At 40.6% G+C, this 25,366-nt stretch overlaps 1 protein-coding gene across 8 annotated transcripts in view; it reads left to right on the top strand.

The window, feature by feature from the left end:
- Positions 1-25,366, top strand: part of OTUD4 (OTU deubiquitinase 4) — a 42,918-nt gene that overhangs the window by 10,939 nt on the left and 6,613 nt on the right. For 7 of the 8 annotated variants that reach the window (XM_086346535.1, XM_086346536.1, XM_086346537.1 and 4 more), the window contains 16 exons: positions 1,619-1,665; positions 2,211-2,283; positions 3,347-3,428; positions 5,228-5,360; positions 8,753-8,810; positions 9,055-9,172; positions 9,267-9,331; positions 12,710-12,804; positions 13,837-13,937; positions 14,041-14,227; positions 19,384-19,546; positions 21,487-21,610; positions 21,910-21,965; positions 22,656-22,736; positions 23,610-23,748; positions 24,305-24,565. In XM_086346535.1, coding sequence (XP_086202661.1) covers positions 1,619-1,665; positions 2,211-2,283; positions 3,347-3,428; positions 5,228-5,360; positions 8,753-8,810; positions 9,055-9,172; positions 9,267-9,331; positions 12,710-12,804; positions 13,837-13,937; positions 14,041-14,227; positions 19,384-19,546; positions 21,487-21,610; positions 21,910-21,965; positions 22,656-22,736; positions 23,610-23,748; positions 24,305-24,565 — 1,783 coding nt within the window. Of the gene's footprint in view, positions 1-794; positions 1,112-1,618; positions 1,666-2,210; positions 2,284-3,346; positions 3,429-5,227; positions 5,361-8,752; positions 8,811-9,054; positions 9,173-9,266; positions 9,332-12,709; positions 12,805-13,836; positions 13,938-14,040; positions 14,228-19,383; positions 19,547-21,486; positions 21,611-21,909; positions 21,966-22,655; positions 22,737-23,609; positions 23,749-24,304; positions 24,566-25,366 lie in introns of those variants that run through there. The other variant, XM_086346542.1, reaches the window with a different exon arrangement.

Genomic DNA, 25,366 nt, shown 5'->3' on the forward strand with positions numbered 1-25,366 from the left:
TCTGAGAGGATTTCAAACCATCATCCCAAATCCTTTTCTTATCTCAAATCTCTCTTCTTTGAAGGTGAAAGTGCCAGCGTTCACTTACTATAGTTCTTATTTTTAGTAACTCTTGATATTAAGTCTTTACTAATTTCACAGGTGGTTTAGGAATACGTTCTCATGGTCAAAGATTTACTACAGAATGAAGAGTGAAAATCCTTACTTTTCCAGTCATCTTTAAATTCCTGTCTCCACTGTCTCTAGTTCTCTTTCTGTGTGTATGTGTCTATATATATTTATTTTGTTGTACACAATAGGATTATTTTACTGACTTACTTTTTCCACTTAATAGCCTGGAGTGATCTTTTGAGGTCATTTCATAGGAATATAGCTCATTCTTTTTGGTGATTGCATGGTATTTCCATACATAGTTTGGGTGAATGATAAATTATTTAATTCTTCCTTATCTATTAGTGGAATCTTGGGGCTATCTTAAAAAAATTTTTTTTTAATTATTACAGATATCTGTAGTGGCCACCTTTGTTTATATACATTTTTGTGGACATATGAAATATTTCTTTAGGATAGTTTTATAGAAGTTGAATTGCTAGGTTAAATTAAAGAGTATTTAACTTTTTGATATATGCTGGCCATTTCCTTCTGAAAAGCTTAAGGACTTAAAGTGACTCCTTTAGTACTAAAGCTCCTGCCACACGTTAAAATGATTCCTGGCACACTGCTTTCTTTGTGCCTTCGATTATTCTGGAGAGAGCAGACCTGCCCTTTTTCACCCTTTCTGACCCTTGAGCTCTGCTTCTGGGCAGTGTCCTGTCTCCTGGGCACACACTCTGTGCTGGGCTCTGTCCTGAGTGCTCAGCTGCAGTCTTTGCCTTCTGCAGGTTCTCAACTTAGAGACACTACTCTGTTGTCCTGTCACATCAATAGGAATTCTCACTCCAGCCCTGTTACTAAGGATATTTGTTACCAAGACTTGGGCTGCTTTTTAGTGTATATTATAGCCCTTTTTTTGAAAATATTTTTATAGTATTCTCAGTACTACTACTAATGAGCTCTTCGGGCCATTAAAGAGAATGCATTTGAGTCAGTTCCAGGATGAACCTAGAGCCAAGTAAGTTAGAGAGAAACAAACAGCATATATGAACACATATATGTGCAGTCCAGAAAAATGGTACAGGTGAACCTGTTTGCAGGGCAGCAGTGGAGATGCAGACAGACGCAAGATTTGTGGACACAGTGGGGAAAGGAGGGGTGGGGAGAGTTGAGAGTAGACTGGAAGGATATATTTATTACTGTATGTAAAATAGATAGCCAGTGGGAATTTGCTGTGTGATGCCGGGAGCTCACACTGGTGCTCTGTGACAACTTAGAAGGGTGGGCTGAGGTGTGAGGTGGGAGGGAGTTTCAAGAGGGAGGGGACATAAATACACCTGTGATTGAGTCATGTTGACACACGGCAGAAAGCAACACAATATTGTAAAGCAATTATCCTGAAATTAAATAAATTAAAAAAATATGAATGAGCTCCTCTAGCTAATTAGGTGTATCATATAAAGATGTGTATTAAGGTGCTATAAAAAGTAGACACTTATGGGCCAATGTTTTTTCTTCAATACAGGAATGGGTTGGACAAGTGGAAATAAGTGCCCTTTCTCTTATGTACAGGTAAGCCCTGTAATCACATAGGTAAACAAAAATAAAGCCAGTGGGAAATTAACATGTTCCATTGTAATGGAGTTGTTAAATAGCAGAATCACTTAACAGACCTTCTAGAGAAATGGTTTCCTGCTTTCTCAAGGCTGGTAGCACTGAATGGCAAAGCAAATTGAATGGCAAAGGCAGAGCACCGTATTGTCAGTTTTACAGCTTTTTGTCTGTTAGCAGATCAGGTGAATGCTGTATTTTTTCTTTTCAAAATGTCTTTATAAATTTCATCTCCACGCTTTCTGTGGTTTTGAGGTCTACTTTTAGAATTATATCTGAAGTTATATATAAAATTATATTTAAAATTTTACTTGTTTAAAAGGATACTTTTTGCTTAAGTATGTTGCAGCTTGGTTACCCATTACTGCCTTTTGTTTACTGCTGTTTCTAGGTGCCTAGAATGTTGCTTGGTGCACTTGACTCTTGAGTGAGTGAATGAATGAATGACTGAATCTCAATTTATGAAGTGTATTTCATCAGAAATAATTTCTAAATGTTTTTTTCAGGAAAGATTTTATAATTTACCAGAAACCAAATGTTTCTCCTTCACAAGTAACTGAAAATAATTTTCCTGAAAAGGTAAGAATTGTTCCAAGTTTTTCTAAAGGATTTAAGTAAAGGAACCACTCACTTGCCATCTTGACTGCCTGAGCTATAATTTTTAAGTGACTTTTTTTTTTTAAGTTATTATTAATCATTCACAAGTTTTGTTATTTTGTATTTGTTTTTCCGTACAAATGTTGAACTCTGTTGTGACATTTTATTAGAGAAAAATAATTGAGATGCCAGTGTATGTGATTAACTAGACTGTACTGTTTTACATCAGTATATACATTAGATAGAAAAATAACTTGTGAAAATAGGTTCTACTGCATCCAGAAACACTTAACTGTGATATATTTCCCATTACAGGGATAGTTCACTGGCTACAGTGTTGTTACCTAGTCACAAAGCAGAAACAACTGAAAAATGATGTGAAGCCTAGAAAGGGGTGGCGGGGGGAACACCATGATTCATTACTAGAGAATTTTGTTTTCATGATCTGCATTGGGTTATCCAGCCCAAGTTGAAGTGTCTCGTCACCATGTTTATGGTGGCAGGGGGCAGGGAGCCGAGGTAAATACGCCTTTGTAAGGACTCGTGGGTGTCCAAGGTGCCTGGCTCTGGATCTGGCCTTTACAGTGTAATTTTTGGAACATAACGTAGTCTAAGCAAAGTCAATGTGTGTTGCTCTTTGCGTAAGTGATCGATTATTTAGAAGGTACATAAAGCTGTAAAGCAGAAAAAAAATGTACTTTTGATTCTGCTTCTTAGAGGTAAGCATCATTAAAGTTTTAGAATATTTTCTTACAGTCTTCTAACCCTTCTCTTGCAATAGTTGAAATCATTTGTTCTTACAGATTGTGTGTGATTTTTGTGATGCAGTAAGCGTTTCCCCAAGTCATTAGGAATTTCTGATTCCTTGGCTTTGTAACATTTCAACATACGGATGTACCATGACCACATTACAGCTTTAGGTTACTTCTAAAACATTCTACCTGGAAATTTGTTTACTAGTAACTCAGAGATATTAGAGATGGAAGTAGCTGTGTAAGTGTTGTATGTGAAGGGCTGAAAGGTGTATTCTGTTTTTCCCTTTCAGGTATTACTGTGTTTTTCAAATGGAAATCATTATGATATTGTCTATCCCATAAAGTATAAAGAGAGCTCGGCTATGTGTCAGTGTAAGTATCACCCTTGCGTTGGTATAGAAATTTTCTTCCTAAGCTTTATTGTCTTACGCAAACAACTCAGGGCAGATACACTGTTTTGTTGTGTAAAAATATATTTCTGAGAACTTTAGGTTACCAAAAATTTTAATACTCTAGTAAAAACTTGTTTCAATAGGAAAAAGGTGCTAAGAGATTAGAGTTTGGCTTGTAAATGTGAAGTTATATTTTCCTGTGGTAATTAATATCATTAATAAAGATTTGAATGTTTATAAAGCTTTTAGTGCATAGCTTGAAAATCTCAATGATTCAGGAAATCAGTATTTGATTGTATTTGTCACTTGACCAGGGTTTCTTGACCTTTTACTATTAAAATATAGGGCACATAATTTTTTGTTTTGGGGGTTGTTGTGTGCCTTGTAGAATGTTTAGCATCTATTATGCCAATAGTGGGGCTTCCCTGGTGGCTCAGATGGTAAAGAATCTGCCTGCGATGCCAGAGACCCAAGTTTGGTCCCTGGGTCCGGAAGATCCCCTAGAGAAGGGAATGGCAATGCACTCCGTAGTCTTCCTGGAGAATTCTGTGGAAGGGGAGTCTGCGAAGTTGCAGAGTTGGACACAGCTAAGTGACTGACCTTCTGACATGCCAGTAGAGCGCTCTCTCCCGTGTGACAACCACAGATGTCTCCAGACTTTGCCAGGTATTTCCTGGGAGGATAAAAGCCTCTCCACCTCTCCCAGTTGAGAATTACTGCTGTGGCAGTGCCTTCCTCCCCTCTTTATTTCCTTTATCATCTGTTCTGACAAGGTGCACATGACCCATACGAAGCACAGTGCCGGGCATATGACAGCCTCTTCTCCCCTGTTCTTTAGCTAAGGAGGACCAGTAAAGACAGCACATGATGCCTGCCTTTTCAAAGCTGGAATGTCCAGCTTTTGATTGACTGGGAGAGGCAGAGAACATAGCCCAGGATCTCAAAACAGATCAATTTACAATTTTATATTACTTGTATTTAATGTATTGATGTATTTAAAGCTAACAGTAATACAAAAAGGTATCACAGCTGTGAGCCAGGGGTGATGAAATTCAACACGCCCAGTGAGCAGTGACTTAAGTGTGGTTGTACACACTGTGCTAAGCCTCTGCATCTGCTTTCATAGTTAATCCTAGCACGGTGAAGTGCTCTCATTCCAGCTGTTCACATCAAGAAACTGAGAACCAGAGAGACCGCACAGCCTACCCAACCTGAAGAAGCTCAGATGGAAAACTTAAGGAACACCAAGTTTGCTAGAAAGAAGATACCTTTTCATAATGGACTAAAAAGAAACCATTGTAAAATGTATTCTCAGCAACCACTGAAGCATATTGAGACAGTGTTTCTGCTTTACAGAAAGAGGAAAACAAAAACAAACCCACACTCCAGAAAACAGAAATATCTTACCAAATGCTCAAAACCTCTGCATGGAGTTCAGGACTCTCATTTGCTTTAATTACAGCAAACCTTACCAAAACAAGTACACCAAGAATCCATCACAGTGGTGTCTACCCCTCAAACGAGTCCCCAAGAGACCCCCTTTCTCACCATCTTGTATCTGCCTCAGTATCATCCAGACAACAGGCAGTGATAATTTTGAACTAACTAACTGCAAAGACGGGAGTCTAGTTGGTCTCTAGGTAATTTTCTGATTGAATTGTGTTATTGGTCATAAGGTGTTAGAAGGTATTCAGTTAAGGTTTTAGGAGCCTGGGCGCCTCCGTTTTATGTTAGACGTAAAATTCATGCTGTGTAACATCTCTTTCTTGTTAACTTCAGCTCTGCTTTATGAATTGCTGTATGAGAAGGTATTTAAAACTGACGTCAGTAAAATCTTGATGGGCCTAGATAGCTCTGAAGTAGCGGATGAAGACAACAGTGAAATATCAGATTCAGAGGATGACAGTTGCAAGTAAGAGTGGCTTTGTCCTAAAGTACCTTTGTAGTGCCATACGAGGAAACAGTTCCGTAAACGTTTTTGTACGGCGTTGCCTCACTTAGTGAGGTATTATGGTATTTCTAAAGTACAGCAACGTGCAGCAGAAGTTTCTTTTTTCCTGCCACTGCTATTACTTCATTTCTATTATGGGACTGTTTCTTTCGGAATTTGGTTTTTTGTTTGTTTTTGTTAAGCATCTATTTTTATTTCTATGTAATCATGCATATATCTCTGAAATAGATTTGGTTCTACCTGTGTGTGTGTGTGGAGGGCGGGGGGCTTCTCTCATAGCTCAGTTGATAAAGAATCCACCTGCAATGTGGGAGACCTGGGTTCGATCCCTGGAGAAGGGAAAGGCTACCCACTCCAGTATTCTGGCCTGGAGATTTCCATGGTCTCAAAGAGTTGGAAACGACTGAGCGACTTTCACTTCATATGTGTGTATATCCTAAAGTTTTCAGGTTAGGCTGTCAATTGCTTACATAACCAGTGATGAAAAATGGCCATTTTGATTTCCTTGACTTTCTTTTATTGTTCTCTTTCTTAGATAATGCCTCCCCTTTTTATATAATACAAATCCAAAGTTGGAATATAAGTATATGTAAACAGCTCTGGATAATAATGTTATTTATTTATGTTTGTTTATGGTGTGATTACGGAGAAGGCAATGGCAACCCACTCCAGTACTCTTGCCTGGAAAATCCCATGGACGGAGGAGCCTGGTAGGCTGTAGTCCATGGGGTCGAGAAGAGTGAGACACTTGCTGAGTGACTTCACTTTCACTTTCATGCATTGGAGAAGAAAATGGCAACCCACTCCAGTGTTCTTGCCTGGAGAATCCCAGGGACGGCGGAGCCTGGTGGGCTGCCGTCTGTGGGGTCGCACAGAGTCGGACACAACTGAAGCGACTTAGCAGTAGCAGCAGCATGATGTGAATAAACACCTTTTAACTTAGAGTCTGAAACTTATTTTTCTTTTCCACTTAAGACATACAGGGTAGTGGCTAAGAGCTTGGGCTGTGGACATTCTGACCTGGTTTCATTCCTGGGTTCCTGCCAACTAACTGAACTTAGGGCAAGTTGCTTAAAGCCTCAGTCCTATAGATATAAATGAGGATATGTCAGTATTTCTTTAAAGTAGATAATTTATAAGAATGAAATGAGATGTACATGTGCAATGCACAGCCCAGTTCTAGGTATAGTGTCCAATGTGTATGAATTTTTATCAATGATACTAAGAAATGTACTTTGTATGTTCTAAGAACCAATCGGTTTCATCCTCAGTGAAGCTAAAAGTATATTATTCCTTTTGTATGAGAGTATGAAAGTATCCTATGATACGTACTGTGAAACTAGAGGAAGATGAAATTAAAGCCTCAGGATATCTAATTCTTTATTAAAGACTTATAAAATATATCCCCTTGTATCTGTAATTCCAGGCATTTCTTGAATTAAATGGTTGATCCTGATTGAAAGTTTGATTGACCACTGTTTCTACATAAGAAAGAAATGAGTCAGATTAAAATCTGGGTCTCCCATTGTAAATTAATCCTAGAATTGATTAAGGGGCTTTGCACAGATGGGAATTGTGCTACATGGTTTTCTCCAGGTGCCCAGTGTGATTAAGGCATGTTATGGAGCATACAAGAAGTTGGGATGGAGAATGATGATTCGCTTGTTTAACTTATCACCATGAGTTGATGTGGGGGGACTTGAGCACATACCCTGTGGTTGGTGCTGCTGATGGCTTTAGCAAAACTGGGTCTGGGATGGCAGCTGGCAGGTGAAGTAGGTGAAGTATGGAGTAGAGGCTAGTAAGCTTGTAGAAGTTTGCCAGGGATGGTGTGTACATTGTCGTGATCAGTTTTCATTTTTATACTGCATTACTATAGCCCTGGGAGCATGGAAGCCTTTCTGATGAATTTTTTGTTGCATTATTAGGGTTTCCTTTACTAGTGTCATGTCTGGCTTAGGGAAGACAAAGCTTCATTTAGGGGAGACTGCTCCATAATCATGGCAAGACAGATAGGCGCGGTATGGTAATGAGGAGAAAGCAAGGATGCCGCTGTACTTCTGTGCCTGGATTCTTTTCACATTCGTATTGATGAATCTGGAAGCATCAGCAATTAGGGTGCTTTTTTAATCCAGACTCTAGATAGTTGTCTAGACTCTAATAGAGTCTCTTAAATATTGCTGCATTTAGGGGTGTGACACCTAAAGACTAGAGATTGGTTTATGAAGGAGGAGGAATTATATGACAGAAGAATACAGGTACCTTCTCACCCAGTCACCTGCCATCACTGTCCAGCCTCACCAACCTCTTGGCTGCCCCAGGGTCTTTGCACTTGCTTCCCATCTGCTTGCAGTACTAAACAGCCATATGGTTTGCTCTCTTGTCACCTTTAATTCTTTATTCAAAAACATATCATTCTTTATCCCATTTTTTATTATTTGAGCTAGGCCTCAACACTGTAGTTTTTCTACCTTTTTCCCCCCAAAGCACTTAGCAGCATTAATGATGACTGATAACTTATTTAGCTTGTATCTACTTTCACCAGATTGTATATCTTGTAGTGGAGTATTTTGTTTGATGGAGCCTCATCTATTGATGGACTTTGCTGGTGGCTCATTAGGTAAAGAACCCACCTGCCAATGCAGGGGACACAAGAGATGCAGGTTTGATCCCCGGGTCTGAAAGATCCTCTGGAGAAGGAAATGGCAACCCACCCCTGTATTCTTACCTGGAAAATCCCATGGACAGAGAGTAGTCTGGCGGGCTACAGTCCCTGGGATCACAAAGAGTCGGACACGGCTGAGTGCACACACATACATACACACATATCTACTGATGTATTTCTGAAAGGAAGTTTTTACATTAAGTGTTTTTATAAACTCAGTTACTGTATCATCCCACATTTCATAGTTTATTTCTGTTCCTCTCTTCTTGTTGATTAAGTCAGTACAAATTAACGATAAAAATGTTTGACTGGAGAAGGAAATGGCAACCCACTCCAGTCTTTCTGCCTGGAAAAGTCCATGGGCAGAGGAGTCTGGTGGGCTGCAGTCCTTGGGGTTATATGACTGAGCACGCATGCATGAGGAGGGTGGAGGAGGTGGGTTGGTAGCAATAAACTGGTAAACTTAAAGGAAAAAAAACTTTGCCTTATATGCATATACACATACCCACATGTATACTCTGTATGTGCTTACATATACATATCCACACTTCCGTCTGTTTGAGCTCCTTGGGATACAGTTTTGACTTTGGACTGTAACTCTGAGATTTTTCTCTGAAGTTAGAGTAAGTGAAAAATGTGTGTGAACATTTTTGTACTCCTAATGATACCTGTATTTCTTCCTTTGTAGGAGTAAACCTACCACTATTAATGATGTGAATGGATTTAAAACTTTGTCAAGTGACCAGGTATTTTTATTTAATGGTTTTTAACTATCTCTTCAATATAAGAAAGCATACAAGTTTATAGCCTTAATTTTTTTTCTCTTTTCTGGTACATTTTCAATAGAGTCAGGATCATCTCGTAAGACATTTTTTCGGTGACTTCCTATTTTTTAAAGCTTTATTCTTTTGATTTTTCTCTTATACGTATCTCAAACACATTTTAAAAGCGTTTCTTTGTTGATTGGGCTTCTTGACTTTGTTTACTTAGCATCCGAAAAGCAATGGAAACTCTCCTAGCCTTCCTTTGTCTAGAAAGGTTCTTAAGTCACTCAGTCCAGCAGTCTATAGAAATGTGGAATATGAAATTTGGCTAAAGTCTAAACAAGGTGAGTTAAAAAAAATCTGTATTTTCCAGAAATTTACTTTGAGGTCCTTGAAAATGATTACATCAACTTGATATTATGCTGATATTCTTTACAGCTCAACAAAAACATGATTATTCCATTGCTGCTGGCTTACAGTATGAAGTTGGAGATAAATGCCAGGTAAGTGATTATGTAGAGGAAGAAAAGATTTTACTTGAAATCTTATTTATTCTAATAGGAACTAAAAAACAGCTTAAGTTTGGATGTGTTGTTAATTTGCGATTTCAGAATATATTTTATCATGTATACATTTTAACAGTTAAAAATATTTAGCTTTTGAATACATTACCAAAATCATGTATATCTAAAACTGTGTGACCCTTCACATGCTCTTTAAAGCAGTTCAGTCTTTGATAGTACTTGCTTCAAAGATGTAGCAGTAACCTTTTAGATTTTTAGATATTTTCATTATAGCTGACAGGTAATGTACTGACATTGATTCAGACTTGACACTACAGGTCAGTTTGGTTTATGAAAGTCATCCTGGAAAATTTTGATATAACACGTAGTTCTTTTGTTGGATTGAGTAAAAGAAAGGGAACAGTTGGAGAAGTTTTGCCTTTTACCTTGAATAAGCTGCTGCTCTGGGCTTACTCAGCTGACCGGTAAAGGGGAAAATTGAGTTATGTCAGCGTTTCTTACATGGAGTGATCTGCACCCCTGCCTCCCCTCTAGCAATGTCTGCAGACATTTTTGGTCATTACACCTGGGAAGGTACTACTGATACCTAGTGGGTAGAGGCCAGGCATGGTGCCAGACATCCTAGAACGCACAGGACACCCCCCACCCCCACTCCCCCACCCCCAACACACACACAGCAAGGAGTCGTCTGGTCCAAAGTATTACTAATGCCAAGACTGGAGAAACTTCTATGAAAAAATATGACTCTTTCTAAAACAAAAGCAACCCCCATACACCAAAAATATTGTTATTTGGAAGATAATTGTCATCAAGAATGGTTCTCATCAAAAAGTGTTACCTTTTAAAAACTATTTTGAAATAGCCATTGACAGACATTTCTTCTTGACTTGTGGAGGAAATAGTCATTCCTTCATGATAAAGTGGTTTGTGAAAAGTGTCTGGGGGACCAGGATTGTTTCTGGGTATCAGTGACAGACTTTACCTTAAGAACTTTGAGTAGTGTTGTGATTCGAGGGTATTTTGAAAGTAGAGGAAGAAGAGGATGTGATTCTTTCAGGGTTGTCAGAAATGTGCTCTAAGCATAGAACTGAATCTGGGAATCTTTTACTGTAGTGATTTGGGGAACTTGGCAGAGAACAAAACAGAAGAGGGCCCTCCTTCCCCACCCTTCTTAGTAGAGAAAAGAAAGTACTTTTTATACTGTATCGCTAAAATTGTTTTATTCATTGTTGTAAACTGAGCATATTTCATTTGAGCTTTCAGTTCTTGATAAAGCAGAAGGTAAAGCAGGTACTTGTTTTAATTTTTTCTTTTTTAGAGTATTTTCCTTTTCTTCTACTTGACTATTTCACTTGGATAAAATTTAATTGAAATTTTATTATGGAAAGTGTGAAGGTGAAAGTGTTAGTCATTCAGTTATGTCTGACTCTTTGCAACCCCATGGACTGACTGTAGCCTGCCAGGCTCCTCTATCCATGGGATTCCCCAGGCAATAGTACTGGAGTGGGTTGCCATTTCCTCCTCCAGGGGATCTTTCCGACCCAGGGATCAAACCGTCTTTATTCTATCCTGTCTACAGAGTCTCTGACTCAAAGATGACTTTTATTTACTCAGTTCAGTTCAGTCTCTCAGTTGTGTCCAGCTCTTTGCGACCCCATGAATCACAGCACGCCACGCCTCCCTGTCCATCACCAACTCCTGGAGTTCACCCAAACCCATTTCCACTGAGTCGATGATACCATCCAGCCATCTCATCCTCTGTTGTCCCCTTCTGCTCCTGCCCTCAATCTTTCCCAGCATCAGGGTCTTTTCAGATGATTCAGCTCTTCTCATCAGGTGGCCAAAGTATTGGAGTTTCAGCTTCAACATTAGTCCTTCCAATGAACACCCAGGACTGACTTCCTTTAGGATGGACTGGTTGGATCTCCTTGCAGTCCATGGGACTCTAAAGTCTTCCCCAACACCACAGTACAAAAACATCAATTCTAAAGCACTCAGCTTGCTTCACAGTCCAACTCTCACATCCATACATGACCACTGGAAAAACCAGAGCCTTGAGTAGAAAAACCTTTCTTGACAAAGTAATGTCTCTGCTTTTGAATATACTATCTAGGTTGATCATAACTTTCCTTCCAAGGAGTAAGCATCTGTAATTTCATGGCTACAGTCACCATTGCAGTGATTTTGGAGCCCCCAAGATAGTCTGTCACTGTTTCCCCATCTATTTCCCATGAAGTGATGGGACCAGATGCCATGACCGTAGTTTTCTGAATGTTGAGCTTTAAGCCAACTTTTTCACTCTCGTTGTTCATTTTCATCAAGAGGCTCTTTAGTTCTTCTTCACTTTCTGCCATAAGGGTGGTGTCTTGTGCGTATCTGAGTAAGCATGTAAATGCAGTTTCAATTTTAAATAAACATTAGCTTCAGAAAATCTTTTTTATTGTTCAGCTCTTGAGGAGAGGGAAGCAGTGTCCTGCTGTGACCAAAGAATGGAATCTCAGCTTGAGGGCTTGGAATGCGCGGTGCATCCCTCCGCCTCTGGCTGGTGAGGGTGACTGCTGGTGCCATATTAGTACCCGTCCCGGAGTTCTGGTGTTCTCGAGTTCTGGACCCAGTCCCCCTGTGGATGCTGAGGGCTGGCGGTACTGATAACGGGAGATGGCTTTGAGCAAGGCTGTGTCCATCTGGCTGCTAGAGCAGAGTTAGGGGTGCCCTTTGCCAGAAGGAAAGCAAAAGGCTGACTCTCCTGTCCTGATGTGCCGTTGTGTAATAACCAGCTGTGTGTTAGAGAGGAGACGATGCATCTATTTTTAGGGAGCAGAAAGGTCACATTTACATATTACAATGTTTGAAATATTGGAAAAGTGAGAAGATAATATAATTTTCATAGCAGGTGCTCGCCTTTGTTGAGCGGTTGCTGTGTGCAGGCTGGTGTCCTCTATATGCCTCATGTGTGCCTTATCATGCCTCTGGTGCCCGTGATGTAGAGACTCTAATCAGCCCCGTATTGCGTATGAGCTCAGTGAAGCACCGGATAAGCTACTGGCCCGAGGTCATATTGCTGCTTGAGTAGAAAAGCGGGACCTGGAAGCCTGGTGTGTGGTGCCACAGCCCTGCCTTCAGAACCCAGACAGTTTAGAAAAAACATGGAAAAGTAAGCAAAGGAAAGTATTTTGGAAAGAGATACACAGGTCTGGAAGATCAGAGGCATTATGGTGTACTCTTTTGAACTTAGTTTTGTTTTTAACTACATATGTTCCTCTACACTTTAGTTGAAAATGAAATGGCAGTTTAAAAACGAATCATTGATGCTAAAGCATCAGGTGACTGATTTTTCTTTGCGAATTTGTTCAACAGGTTAGGTTGGATCACGATGGAAAATTTTCTAATGCAGACTTTCAAGGGGTTCACGCTGAGAATGGGCCAGTTTTGGTCGCAGAACTTGGAAAGAAGTACGTACTGTTTGCAGCTAAGGTGTTAATTCACCTTCTCTTCCACTTAGCCTGATGTAATCACGAGCATTTCTAAATGTCCCTGTGTATTTGTGAATTCAGTTAAATGTGTTGTGGGTGTATACAGAAATATACTTTTTTAGATCTCTGAAAAATAGTTTGAGTTCAAATTTAGTGTTTATGTGTTAAGGTATTTTAAATAAAAGGTACTTACTTCATTGCTTACTGTTTAAAATGTGCCATTCTTCACTAAGGCAGTTTAGAAAATTAACCTATTGTAACTGATGCTTTGGAGGACAGGGGCAGTATTCATTTCTGATTGCATTCATTGCTGCCTTGCATGTAGTTTTCAGTAAATGATTATCTGGTGGAGTGAAATACTTGCCATGATACAGTGTTACTTTAGAGCAGCTTTTGTTTCAGCTGCTGCAGCCTTTATTTGAGGGAAAGGTAGTAAGATCCACCTAGACTTTACCATGGAGAATTTCAAACATGCGCAGCTGAGGTGGGTAGTCAAGATAACTGTCACCCTAGTTTCATAGCTGACAGCAGGTTTGCCATCTTTTCTAATCTCTTCTCCCTAACCCCTTAAAGCAGAAGAAAGGAGCAGAATTGGAATATTTGAAAGTAAATCCCAGATGTCTCACCATTTCTCATAGATGTTGTGCGTCTGTGTGTGTCTCTAACACAGTAAGGGCTTCTCCATTCCCCATCCTTAGCTACAGTACTGTCATCACACCTCACAGAATAGTTTTCTTTCCTTCCTTATCTAACCTTTTGCTTAGATTGTGATTAAGACCTCTCAATCTTCTGTTCTTTTAGGTTAGAAAATAGGTTTTTGATCTTTGTCATTTGATTATAATTACATATGGATTGCTGAATGCTTTGTATTTGATAGTGTGTTTTTACTATAAGAACTAAGACTGGAAATTCTTAGGTAAATTGAACATAAAAGATTTATGTAGAATACTTAAGTGCACAGTCTCAGTAGAGTACTTTAGGTTACTTCAAGTCTTTTTCTTCTTTTTAAAGATACTCACCGAAGAACCTCAAACCGCCTCCCTCAGAAAGCTGGAACACAGTGTCAGGAAAGAAGATGAAAAAACCCCCTTCGGGACAGAATTTCCATTCTGGTAGGAGCTCATCAACTTAGTCTTCCTTTGGGGGAGGGGATGGTACTTGGAGTTGTTGACAATAGGAGGAGAGTTATGAAGTATTTTTGGCTTCGTGTCATAGACATGGATTACAGAGGGCCAAAGAACTCAAGCAAGCCAATAAAAGCCCCGTCAGCTCTACCTCCTCGCCTGCAGCACCCTTCAGGAGCGAGACAGCATGCATCCTCCGGTCATTCTGCTGCGCCACAGTCTCAGAAAACCTCCAGCGAGCACAAAAATCTTAGCAGAACACCCTCACAGATCATAAGGTAACCTTACTGAATGCAAGAGAGCTGGAAGTTAAGTGAGCCAGCATTTCTTATTTGCTGTGTTACATGCATTTAGAAAGTTACAATTTTTTGTTCATATACTTGTCTAAAGCCTTAATAGTAAGAGTATTGTTGATAAAATAATGTGAGGATTTCAGTTCTTCATAGTATACTCTCATCACACAAATCAAAGTAATTTTATAGTTTAAGACATTTTGATTTTTTTATTTTTCACACAACAGCAGGATACAAATTGTATTTGAGTTACCATAGATTCTAAACCAGGAGACACTGGAACATACCTAGGGACATACGGTGAGGTACAGAAATTTCATGGCCTAAAGGTATTGAAGTCAATCATACAGAGTCTGTTCGCTTTTCATGGTGGAATTCTACTGAAAATCAGTATCAAAAGATGTTTGAAAATAACCCACATATTTTTAGAGAATGAGATGGTTGGATAGCATCATTGACACAGTGGACGTGAATTTGAGCAAGCTCTGGGAGACCGTGAAGAACAGGGAAGCCTGGTGTGCTGCAGTCCATGGGGTTGCAAAGTCGGACACGACTTAGTGACTGAACAACAGCACATACTTTCAAGTGCAGTGTGACATTTACTAAGATCTTTGACTTAGCCATTGGAAGCCTCAGTAAAAGCTACAAGAGTGAAAAACAGAGGGTGATTGCAGAGAAGAAAGCATTTTAAATGAAAAATTAATATCAAAATGAGAAATTAATTTCAATGATACTTTTATTTATTTATTTATTTTTTCAATGATACTTTTAAAACCCCATGTATTCGGAAACTAAATGTCCACTTTGAAGTGATGGGTGTGTCTAAGAAGCTAAAAGAAGGAAAATTAGAAAATATTTGTAGCAGAAAAAAAATGAAAAGAATTTATCAGAATTTTTTGCATGCAGCTGAAGCTGCTCAGTGCAGCTAAACACAGTGTGGAATCAAGTATGAAAACAAAATAATGGACACTAGCATAAAACTTTGTGAAATTTGAACAAAATCTGTAGTTAATAATACTGTATCACGTTAACTTTTTTTTTTAACAACATAGTATTTCTTTATATTCTCAGGATTGGATTACTAATTAGACATCTTTATTTTTGAATGGCTTTTTTCAGTGATTTAGATCTTACCCGAGACAGATCTTTTCCCGGCACCGTGTAGTTTTCGGGTAGTCTGTAATGTGCTAAATATTGAATTCCAGCTTGCACTGCTAGTTCCCTGCAGGGTAAGGTTAGTTTTCTTTCATATGTGAACTTAAATCAGCCAAAACGGCCAGCTTGCTTTGTTCTTGTAGGTTACGACTGTTTGCGGTCACATGTCTAATACTGAACAGGTTGTTGTGATCATGATCCGCATTCTGACTGAATGTGCAGAGGCTTGTGCTCCTGAATATGCTTCCGGGTCATGGTTTCCTGTGTTGTTGATTTTGAGTTTTCCCTAATCTGCTTTTCTTCCAAGTGGCTTATGGAGCTGTAGAGTGATTCATGTCCTTCAGAGGGACTTTGCTTGAGAAAGTGTGTCTGAAGCAGAGGCCGTCCTCTTCCTGCAGCCTTGTCCGTGTCCCCGGTGGGTGCTTGTGGCCGATACCTTCCCCATCCAAAGTTGACTTCCCCGGTTACCTGAACCGCTGTAGCACTGGCTTATGTTCTTGCCAAGCTCTGGTCTTCAGCTTCTTTATTTTTTGGCTTTTGGGCATTCCCCTTTCTTGGGAAAGTCTTTACACTTTGTCATTGAAGATGGTTCATGTACCATCTCCAGGACAGAGTTGTGGGATTTAGGCTGGCATGATGCCCAGTACTGTGTAGTTTTCTGGGGCTGTGGCAGCCTGCTACCCCAGACAGGCTTAAAACAACAGAAGTGAGTTACAGTTCTGGGGGCTGGAAGTCTGAAGTCACGGTGTGGTAGAGCCCTGCCTGCCCTCTCTGAAGGTTCTAGGGGAGAATCTGTCCCAGGGGTCTCCTGCTTTTGGTGTTGTCCACAGTCCTTGGCAATCCTTGGCTTGTGGGTGTAAGTCTCTGCCGCCATCATCGCATGTTCTCCCTGGGTGTCTCTTCTAGTGAGGAACCACTTACAGTGGGTTTAGGGCCTACCCTACTCCATAGTGACTTCATTTTGATGTGATTACTCTTGCTTGCAGAGACCCTGTTTATAAAGTCACATGCACAGACCCCAAGGGGCAGGACTTGAACATACCTTTTTGGGAGACACAGTTCCAATTCATAACTCAAACCAATACCTCACATCCATTACATTTTTCTTTTTACTTGAACAAACTATTTAGGATAGAAAATTGATATCGTTCAAAATCCAAAACACTCAGAAATTTGTTCTGAGTATTCTCCTTGCCATCCCTGTTAATCCAAACTGTCTACCTTCCTTCTGCAGTTGTTGTTCAGTCACTAAGTTGTGTCCAACTCTTTGTGACCTCACGGACTGAGACACAAGGCTTGCCTGTCCTTCACCAGCTCCCAGAGTTTGCTCAAACTCATGTCAGTTGAGTCGGTGATGCCATCCAACCATCTCATCCTCTGTCGTCCCCTGCTCCTCCTATCCTCACTCTTGCCCAGCATCAGGGTCTTTGTCAGTGAGTCAGTTCTTCGAATCAGCTGGCGATAGTATTGGAGTTTCAGCTTCAACATCAGTCCTTCCAATAAATATTCAGGGTTGATTTCCTTTAGGATTGACTGGTTTGATCTTCTTGCTGTCCTAGGGACTCTCATGGAGAAGGCAATGGCAACCCACTCTAGTACTCTTGCCTGGAAAATCCCATGGATGGAGGAGCCTGGTAGGCTGCACTCCATGGGGTCGCAAAGAGTTGGACACGACTGAGCGACTTCACTTTGTCTTTTCACTTTCATGCATTGGAGAAGGGAATGGCAACCCACTCCAGGGTTCTTGCCTGGAGAATCCCAGGGATGGCGGAGCCTGGTGGGCTGCCATCTATGGGGTCGCACAGAGTCGGACACGATGAAGTGACTTAGCAGCAGCAGCAGGGACTCTGAAGAGTCTTCTCCTTCTCTTTCTGCAGAGGCAGTGTTAACAGATTCTTGTGTATCCCAAGGGCAGGGATATTTTAACATGTGTAAAAAATATGTATGTATTCATAAGCTAATTGTCCAGAAATTCTAATGAGAACAAATGATTAAAAATCAATCATAAAGAATTACCTCATGTCTCAAGGGTGGTCAGTACATACACAGCCCTGAGCAATGACCTGATTACAGAGTAATCAGGGCCTTGCATTCTTGGCATATCCAGTGATGCTGGGAAGGAGCAATGGGGGCCCGTGGTGGGTTACCTCCCCCAAAAGATGAAACTGATGCCCTTAATTGCCTAGTTGTGGCTTAGGTCTGACATGTGGACACTGACCAGACTCCACTAGCATCTGAAGTCTTCCTCACTACAGGCAGAATACCTAAGAGGAGTAAATACGGAGACTACCGAATGGCTGGCTTAAATGCACTTTTGTTTACCACAAACTGGATTTTTATCCAGTGTGTTTTCTACTGGTTTACCCAGTCTGGTAGGACTTTGAGTGATCCTACAGGTGTTGTCCTTTTCTTGTTTATGTCAGGCATACATTACTTGGTGTATAAAAACACTTGATGGCAGCAGGCAGTGGATAGTGCATAGATATGAAACGGGAGAATTTTTGACATTGTGATTGATGGTGTAGGAACCCACTTGTATTTGCAGTGAGTAAGCCTTCACGGATGTAGGTGTGAGAATGAATTTTGCTAATGTATTAAATTTAGAGACTGCAGATGATTGAATAAAGTAAGATTTTAAAAATTATAGTCAAAATTTAGAATTTTATAGCTAAATACTCGATTTAATGTTCATTAGAATTCATCTTGACGTTATTTCTAATATTTAACAGTAATTTGGAATTCTCATTATAGAATAAAAGACGAGTGACGTTGGACATGAGACCTTGTGACCTCTCACTCTTTTAAAATTTCTTTCTCATTGATATTCTCTCTTCCTTTTGAGAAGAAAACAGAGTCTAACAGAAACCAGCGGGATTGCTTTGTGGGCTTTCAGTACGCAGGTGCTGAGCGTGATCGACACGCGGGCTGGGCGTTCCCCTCCAGCTCGGCCCTGGGGCGGGCTGGTGCTGTGGGCTGGTGGGCGGGGCGGCTGGCGCCTCGGGTGAGGAGGCGCGCACAGCGGTTAGCACGTGTTGATTGTGCGGAAGCTCCCGGCCGTCGCTGAGCCGTCTGCGGGGTCTTTCACCACGGGGGTTTGAGAAGGACCGGTCTAAGATGCTCCTGTTTTTTCCCCTAGGACCCTGGGGTTGACATCCGCTCCATTGGAGTTAGGATGTGGTTTTAAGTGGGACTGAGGACATGAAATGGCCTTTCTTTCTTTCAGAGGAAAAGAATCAGATGCTATCAGCTGTATCCTTCCCACTCTTTTTAGGGAGATGGTATCTCTTCACAGATTTTTCTTGTAGGCTTTGGATTTTCATTTCCCACTGTTGTGAAACCGTTAGACGTAGAAGAAATAGTACTCATATTGCCTGTAATAGTGAAATGTTAGAGTCATGTTATGGGCTACTCGACTCTATTCATGAACTTTGTCATCTCCTCCCTTTGACCAAAGTTATGTTGAAATGACAGCAGTACAATTAGTATCTCGCCTCGTGCGTTTTTCCCCCAGCTTTCATCTTCTCTGGATAGTGTCATTAAGAAGCAGGAAGGTGGTCCTGGTGTTTCTTTTAATATTGTCCTTTACTTAGAATAGAAAATGAGAATGCTTTTGAGGTCTAAACTAGTAACTTTCCCTTTCCTTGGAAAGAGAAGTCTTATGAAAATATTGGAATATGGCATAAAGAAAAGATACAATGCTTATATTTATGTTCCATTGAGAAGAAAAATCTGTGATAATGTGTATCATTTGGAAGTGAGTTATATTTTTCTTTTCCTGCATTGTAAGTTTGTCATCTTGACTCTGAAATCCGAATAATTCAGGTGCTTCCTCTTGCTAAACATTTTTAATCAGGCAGCTAAGAGTTCTGTAATGTCACAGTGTAGCTAAGATAGCAAATATTTGTATTGCTAAAAATGTTATTTTAGATTATTTTAGGTACACAATACATTGTCTTTTTTTCATCCAAGAATGTCTTATTTGACAGAAAACCTGATCGTGAGAGAGCTGAGGATTTTGATGCCACGACTCGAGAACCTAACTATTTCGGCCTCTCTCCAGAAGAGCGCAGAGAGAAGCAAGCTATAGAAGAGTCTCGCTTACTCTATGAGATTCAGAACAGAGATGAACAGGCTTTCCCAGCCCTTTCTGTATGTATATAAAAAGGAATTGGAAAAGTTACCCTTCAGAAGTCTCTCCTTAGTCCAGTTTTTGTACTCAGCCATAGTTTCTAATGGTAGATGAATCATTTTTACACTGACGGTTACCTTGGAGATGACGTAGCCTCCCTTCCTTGTCATCTTCATGAGGCAAATGAGGTCTAAAGATATTTCTAGTTGGTGGCAGAGTTGAGATGAGTTGATTGTTTATCTGACTTCAAGTTGAGTATTTTGTTTTGAACTGAAGCTTGTTTGTTTTTGCTAGCCAAAGCCAGTGACTTACCCTAAGCCGTGGAGGTGTATGATTTAGTCAACAGGATACTTCTGTAAATTTGGGACATTCTTTTCAGTGTTCCTTATTAAACATACCCAGGACCTATTAAGAAAAACCTGGTACATACAGATGAGAGCTGTGGTTCAGAGCAGTCAGTGCTAGAGATGGTGGTGGGTGCAACCCTGTGGCTTCGCCGTTGCTTCCTGTGTCAGATGCTGAGCTGTGACGGGTGCTTCTTGATGAGACAAGAGACAAACGTTCTCTGCCTTTAAGTGTCTTAATTCTTTTGAGGGAGTCAGAAGGGGAAACAGTAAATGCTGTGTGAGGAAGGTCATTGGCACACGGGGGCAGGGTAGCTGCTTGAGTGTGGGGGCACCGGGCTCCCTGAGCCTGTGGTCTGACATAGTGATGAGTGGCACTAAGTGACTTGTGACGCAGCTGTGAGCACCTGGGAGGCACATGAGCTGTGGTTGGAACACTTCTTAACAGTGGAATAAACAAGCAAAATGGAATGTTATAGAAGCTACCTTATAGGATATATATGTATGTGTATATGTGTATGTATATTATCTCTTGGTATGTATATTTATAGCAATATAAAACAGTAAAGCGCCACACATTGTTTTCTGGCCTCTGGAATTCTTAAAGAGGTGGAGAGGCTGAGCTGAGACCAGCTCACCTGGAGTAGAATAGTTCAGGCTGGCACAGGGATTGGAGTTTAGGAATCGTTGGAAGACGTGCCCAAATTCACATTTGAATTAGGCATCATCTCTATTCTGTGTAGTTTATCTCTGTGATATGTTATTTTCCATAATATTTAGATAATACAAAACTACCGATCTTTTAAGCTTCTACTCACAGCTTTTTGTCTTTCAGTTAGTGAATGGTGAGAACTACTATAATGTGGGAATAGATGGTGAAATGTTTTGATTGTTAAAATGAGGTCTTTATACTTACTGTGTTTAAACAGTCTTTTGATCCTGTCTTGGACTTGATAGTGACTCAGGTTTTCTTCTAGAAAACGCCTGCCACTGAAGGCTGAGATCTCTTCTCAGCTGTGTGTGGTATTTCCTCAGAGATCCTAGGGGAGCAGAGGCCTTCAGTGGTAACTGAGCTGAAAAGCCAGACTTACTCCAGTCCCTGTGCTTCACCAGTTAGAAGCTGGAGCTCATGCAGGGCTTGGAGGGGTTTGCTGACAGTCAGTGGCATTTTAGTGAGAAGAGTCCTAGTGACTGTATCTGCCCCTTGCCCTTGGGGTGCCCCCCTCCAACTTCCCCAAAGGACTGTGGCTCTGCAGTGCTGCTTTTGAAGGTTGGTGTGAAGGGTGCTATTCTTTGTGCAAAGAATGGAAATGTAAGTTGCATAGTAAAGGTTCGGTCCCAGTGGCTTCTTGAAATGTGGGCATGTGAAGAAGTCTTTACTAGGCCAAGCGTCTGACTGCCTCAGCCTTTGGCTTATTAATAAGCCAGTTACTGTAGAGTATTTAATATGAACCCTAGGTTGTATTTTTTTTTTGTGGGCTGGGAAGTTTACAGATATAAGGTGGTGAATTTTGAGATTTTTAGTCAGATGTGTGAACAGTAAGATTAATTACAAGACTTCTGTTTGTATACTTGTGAGTAAATCTTTTAACACAAAGTGTTGGGTTTTGTTTAAGAGTTCATCAGTCAGCCAGTCAGCTTCTCAGAGTAGCAACCCAGGCGTCCAGAGAAAATCGTCCCATGGAAGCGATCGAAAAGGAAGCAGGCGGAGAATGGACACCGAAGAACGGAAAGATAAAGGCATGTTATTTCATCATTGGAAAGCAGATGCTGGAGATCTGTTTCTGGCCTAAAGTCAGGCATGGGGAAAAGAACTCTTAGTTTTTAATGATTGAGCAATGTACTGTCGCATCTCACTGTTGCAGAGAAGCCTTGACTCAAGCTAGGTAAAGCATGGTGTATAATTGTGGAAACTATTACTCACTGACTGATCATGGTTAACCTGGCACTTCCAGCTTTCTCTGTCTCCATGTTTTGTTGTTCTGTCTTCACACCTGACTAGTGGCTGATGCTGTCTCTTTTATCTTGATCTGTTATAGACTCTGTCCATGGACATATTTCCTTGGATAAAAAACCTGAGCCAGGCACATTGGAGGTAAATGTTTTAAATACTGATTGCGTCTTTTTCTTCTTCCTTAACACTGTGGTAGTGCAGAAAAAGATGGAGATGATTTCATCATTTTATAACAAGTGGTGTTTAGTCACTAAGTCGTGTCCAGCTCTTTTGCGACCCCAAGGACTGTAGCCCATCAGGCTCCTCCGTCCATGGAATTTCCCAGGCAAGAATACTGGAGTGGGTTGCCATTTCCTTCTCTGGGGGATCTTCCAAATCCAGGGGGTTCGACATCAGCAAGCAGATTCTCTACTACTGAGCCATCAGGGAAGCTGTAACAAAGTATTATGGAAGTAGAAAAAAAATTGGGAGAAAGTTACAATGCTTGAGGAAAATTGATGCACTCACAAATTATAACCATTTCTTCTATGGTACATTATGATGACCTTTACTTTCCATTACTCCATAGTATTACAGATTTTTGAGGGGAAAATGCTGTTTTGGAACCATGCCCAAGGTAAAAACTGCCATATAGTTTGATGTAATAAAGACATTCAGGCAAAATTAGCTACCTGTTGAAGACCAGATACAATTGAAAAAAATACTCAGTTGTTAGAGGATTCAGTCAGGTGCAGATAGGTGAGCTATAAAGGTAGCACAGTTATCCCAGAATGTGGGTGTTTGAAATAGATAATGATCCCCCTCCCCCCTTTTTTTTTTTTGCTTCCAAAGAATATTAGCAATGATAAGTGTGCAAGAATTTCATCACCATCAAAATCAAAGACATTAGAGTGCCCACCTCCTACAGAGCAAGTAAGTACATTGTTGCATTTGACATTGAATGCTATTTAAAAATAGAAAATAATAGGAAATGGGAGAATTTATTAATAGATCATAATTGGAATCCAATTACAATTTTTCTCTAATTGTGTTCTTGGTTAGTCTGGAGTGGTCTCAGTGGAATGTTTTCTGGACATAGAAACCATTCTTCTGAATTGAATTTGAATAAGTTTTTATCTGGTACTTTATGTTGTGATGAGCCTTTGTGATGAGTTGGCTTGAAAATAAGATTTTTGAAGGGAAATTTGTTTTCTTTCAGAACTTAAAGAGACATTTCTGCATGCTTACCAATTATGTCATAGAAGGGAAGGAATGTAATGATTGAAGAGATTAGAAAGGACATGTCTAAAGGGCAGTACTGCCAGCTTACAGATTTAATGGTGAAAGAACCTGAGTTCTAACAGATTGTTTTGGTTCTTGGTCTAATACAGGAGTAGAGAAAGTTCTTATTCTGTGTCTTTCAGTTAACATCCTTCATGTTGTGTAGAAAGCGTATGATTTTATGTTAGCTCTTTGTGTGAGGAGCTGTTCTAGACTCATGAATTGCAGGGTGATTTCAATGACTTTGCGTCTTTGCCTTAAAGCATTTGGTTCAAGTTGCTTTATAGTTTGTTTCTAACCCCACTGGTGACTTCTGTGACTTTTGGTGGGCAGTCACTGGATCAAATTTGTTAGTATGGGATTTTTAGCGCCTGTGTTTTTCCTTTCATTTCGAAGACCAGAAGAAAGACCATTTATGTAGAAACTGCAGCTGTGTAAGAGGCAGGCAACTCATGATGCATTCGGTGGATGAATTAGTGTTAAGCACAATGAACTCTTGTCTTTTTGCACCCCTTCTTCTTGAAGAAGCCAGCAGAACATGTGTCTCTGTCAAATCCAGCTCCCCTTCTAGTTTCTCCAGAGGTACATCTAACTCCTGCGGTGCCTTCCTTACCAGCCACTGTGCCCGCCTGGCCGAGCGAACCTACAACGTTTGGACCAACAGGTTAGATAACATTTTTAAAAGTTGATGGAACCAACCAGCAAAAGTCCTCCAAGTCTTGACATTCTTGTGTGTGAGCTTGACCTCAGAGCAGGGTCAGGTGCACAGAGCCTCAGAACTTTCTGTGGTCCTCCGTGCTGCTCTGCTTCCCGTGGTGGAGGGCGGGGTTCATGTGGTGCTCATTGAAGACCCGCCCTCACGGTCTCGGGAGCAAGGCCTGTGAGCTGTGGTTGCTGGCGCTGGCAGTGCAGTTCTCAGTCCCCTCCAACCCCCTCAGCTCCTTATGGCCCCACGAGACACAGGCTGTGTGTCTTACGTGTGTGTGTAAGAGCTGTTACTGGCCCAGAGCCGGTTTTTTGTCCTCATTTCCTCCTGCATGGCCAGGAGGGTGCTTGGTTGACATAAGTACTTCTTTAGATTGCTTAAGCGCATACTGTTTTCCCAGCTGTGTAATGAGACGGCATTCCTTACCTGTTAGCCTAACGTTACCTTTTATTTGCAGAGGAGAATTATCTTTTACCTCTTCATAGCTTTTGATTCCTTTCCCTTTCTTTCGTAGGTGTCCCTGCCCAAATTCCTGTCTTGTCAGTGACACAGACTCTGACTACCGGACCTGATTCTGCTGTGTCCCAAGCTCATTTGACACCGTCTCCAGTTCCTGTGTCAATACAGGCCGTGAACCAGCCCTTGATGCCTTTGCCTCAGACATTGAGCCTTTACCAGGACCCACTGTATCCTGGGTTTCCTTGTAACGAAAAGGGAGATCGAGCCATCGCACCACCTTATTCACTGTGTCACACAGGGGAGGACCTGCCTAAAGGTGAGCGCCTCCTCCCAGGTTCAGGTTAATTTTATTTATCAAGTACTGCTGTGAGTTCAGTGAGAATTCTGAGGACAGAGGTCAGGTTGCCGAGTAAGCTGGAGGATTTGGCTTGGGGAGGACAGCAGAGGTGCGGCTGTCTGTCCGTCACTCATTCTTGTTTCAGCTTCTCTATGATGGGATATGTTTTTATACATTTAGTAACTGCAGCATCCCCCATCATGTTTGCAAAAAGCCTGAATCCGTTTTGAATTAAGCCTTAATAGTGTTACTAACTAGACAACTAAACATTACTGAGTTTTTCATATCAGTGGTTTGGTGTTTGGAACTATTCTTTTTATGTCCATGAAACAATTATAAGAAATGAGTATAACACATAATAGCTGTCATTATAGTACTGCATGCAATCATGTATATATATATATGTATATATATTTTACAGGAATTCTTTTTAAATTTGTTCTGTTTTCTAAAGAGATTAGTTTGTGAACTTTCCTAACTGCAAAACTGAGAGAGTAATGCAGTGACTGCTCTTTGCCTGGATAGTTGTAGATAATTTTATTAGTCAACGATTTGATGTTTGACTCTGTGGGTAACTGGCTAATGTTAAATGAATACCCGAGCTAGTGTTATCCTACTAATCTTGTTAATGAGTTTTATGTTGATTTTTACTCTTATCCCCCAACATTTTTATTTCATGATGTTTTAAATCCCACAGAGAAGTTGAAAAAAAATGCAGTGAACATGTGGGTTTTCTTTGTACAGATTTGTTTTTAGTCATAAAAATCTCAGTTTAAGCCA

This window comes from Bos grunniens, chromosome 17 (genome assembly GCF_055505025.1).
Source record: "Bos grunniens cultivar Pamir isolate PY7600 chromosome 17, Bosgru_T2T1.0, whole genome shotgun sequence".
Lineage (NCBI taxonomy): Eukaryota > Metazoa > Chordata > Mammalia > Artiodactyla > Bovidae > Bos > Bos grunniens.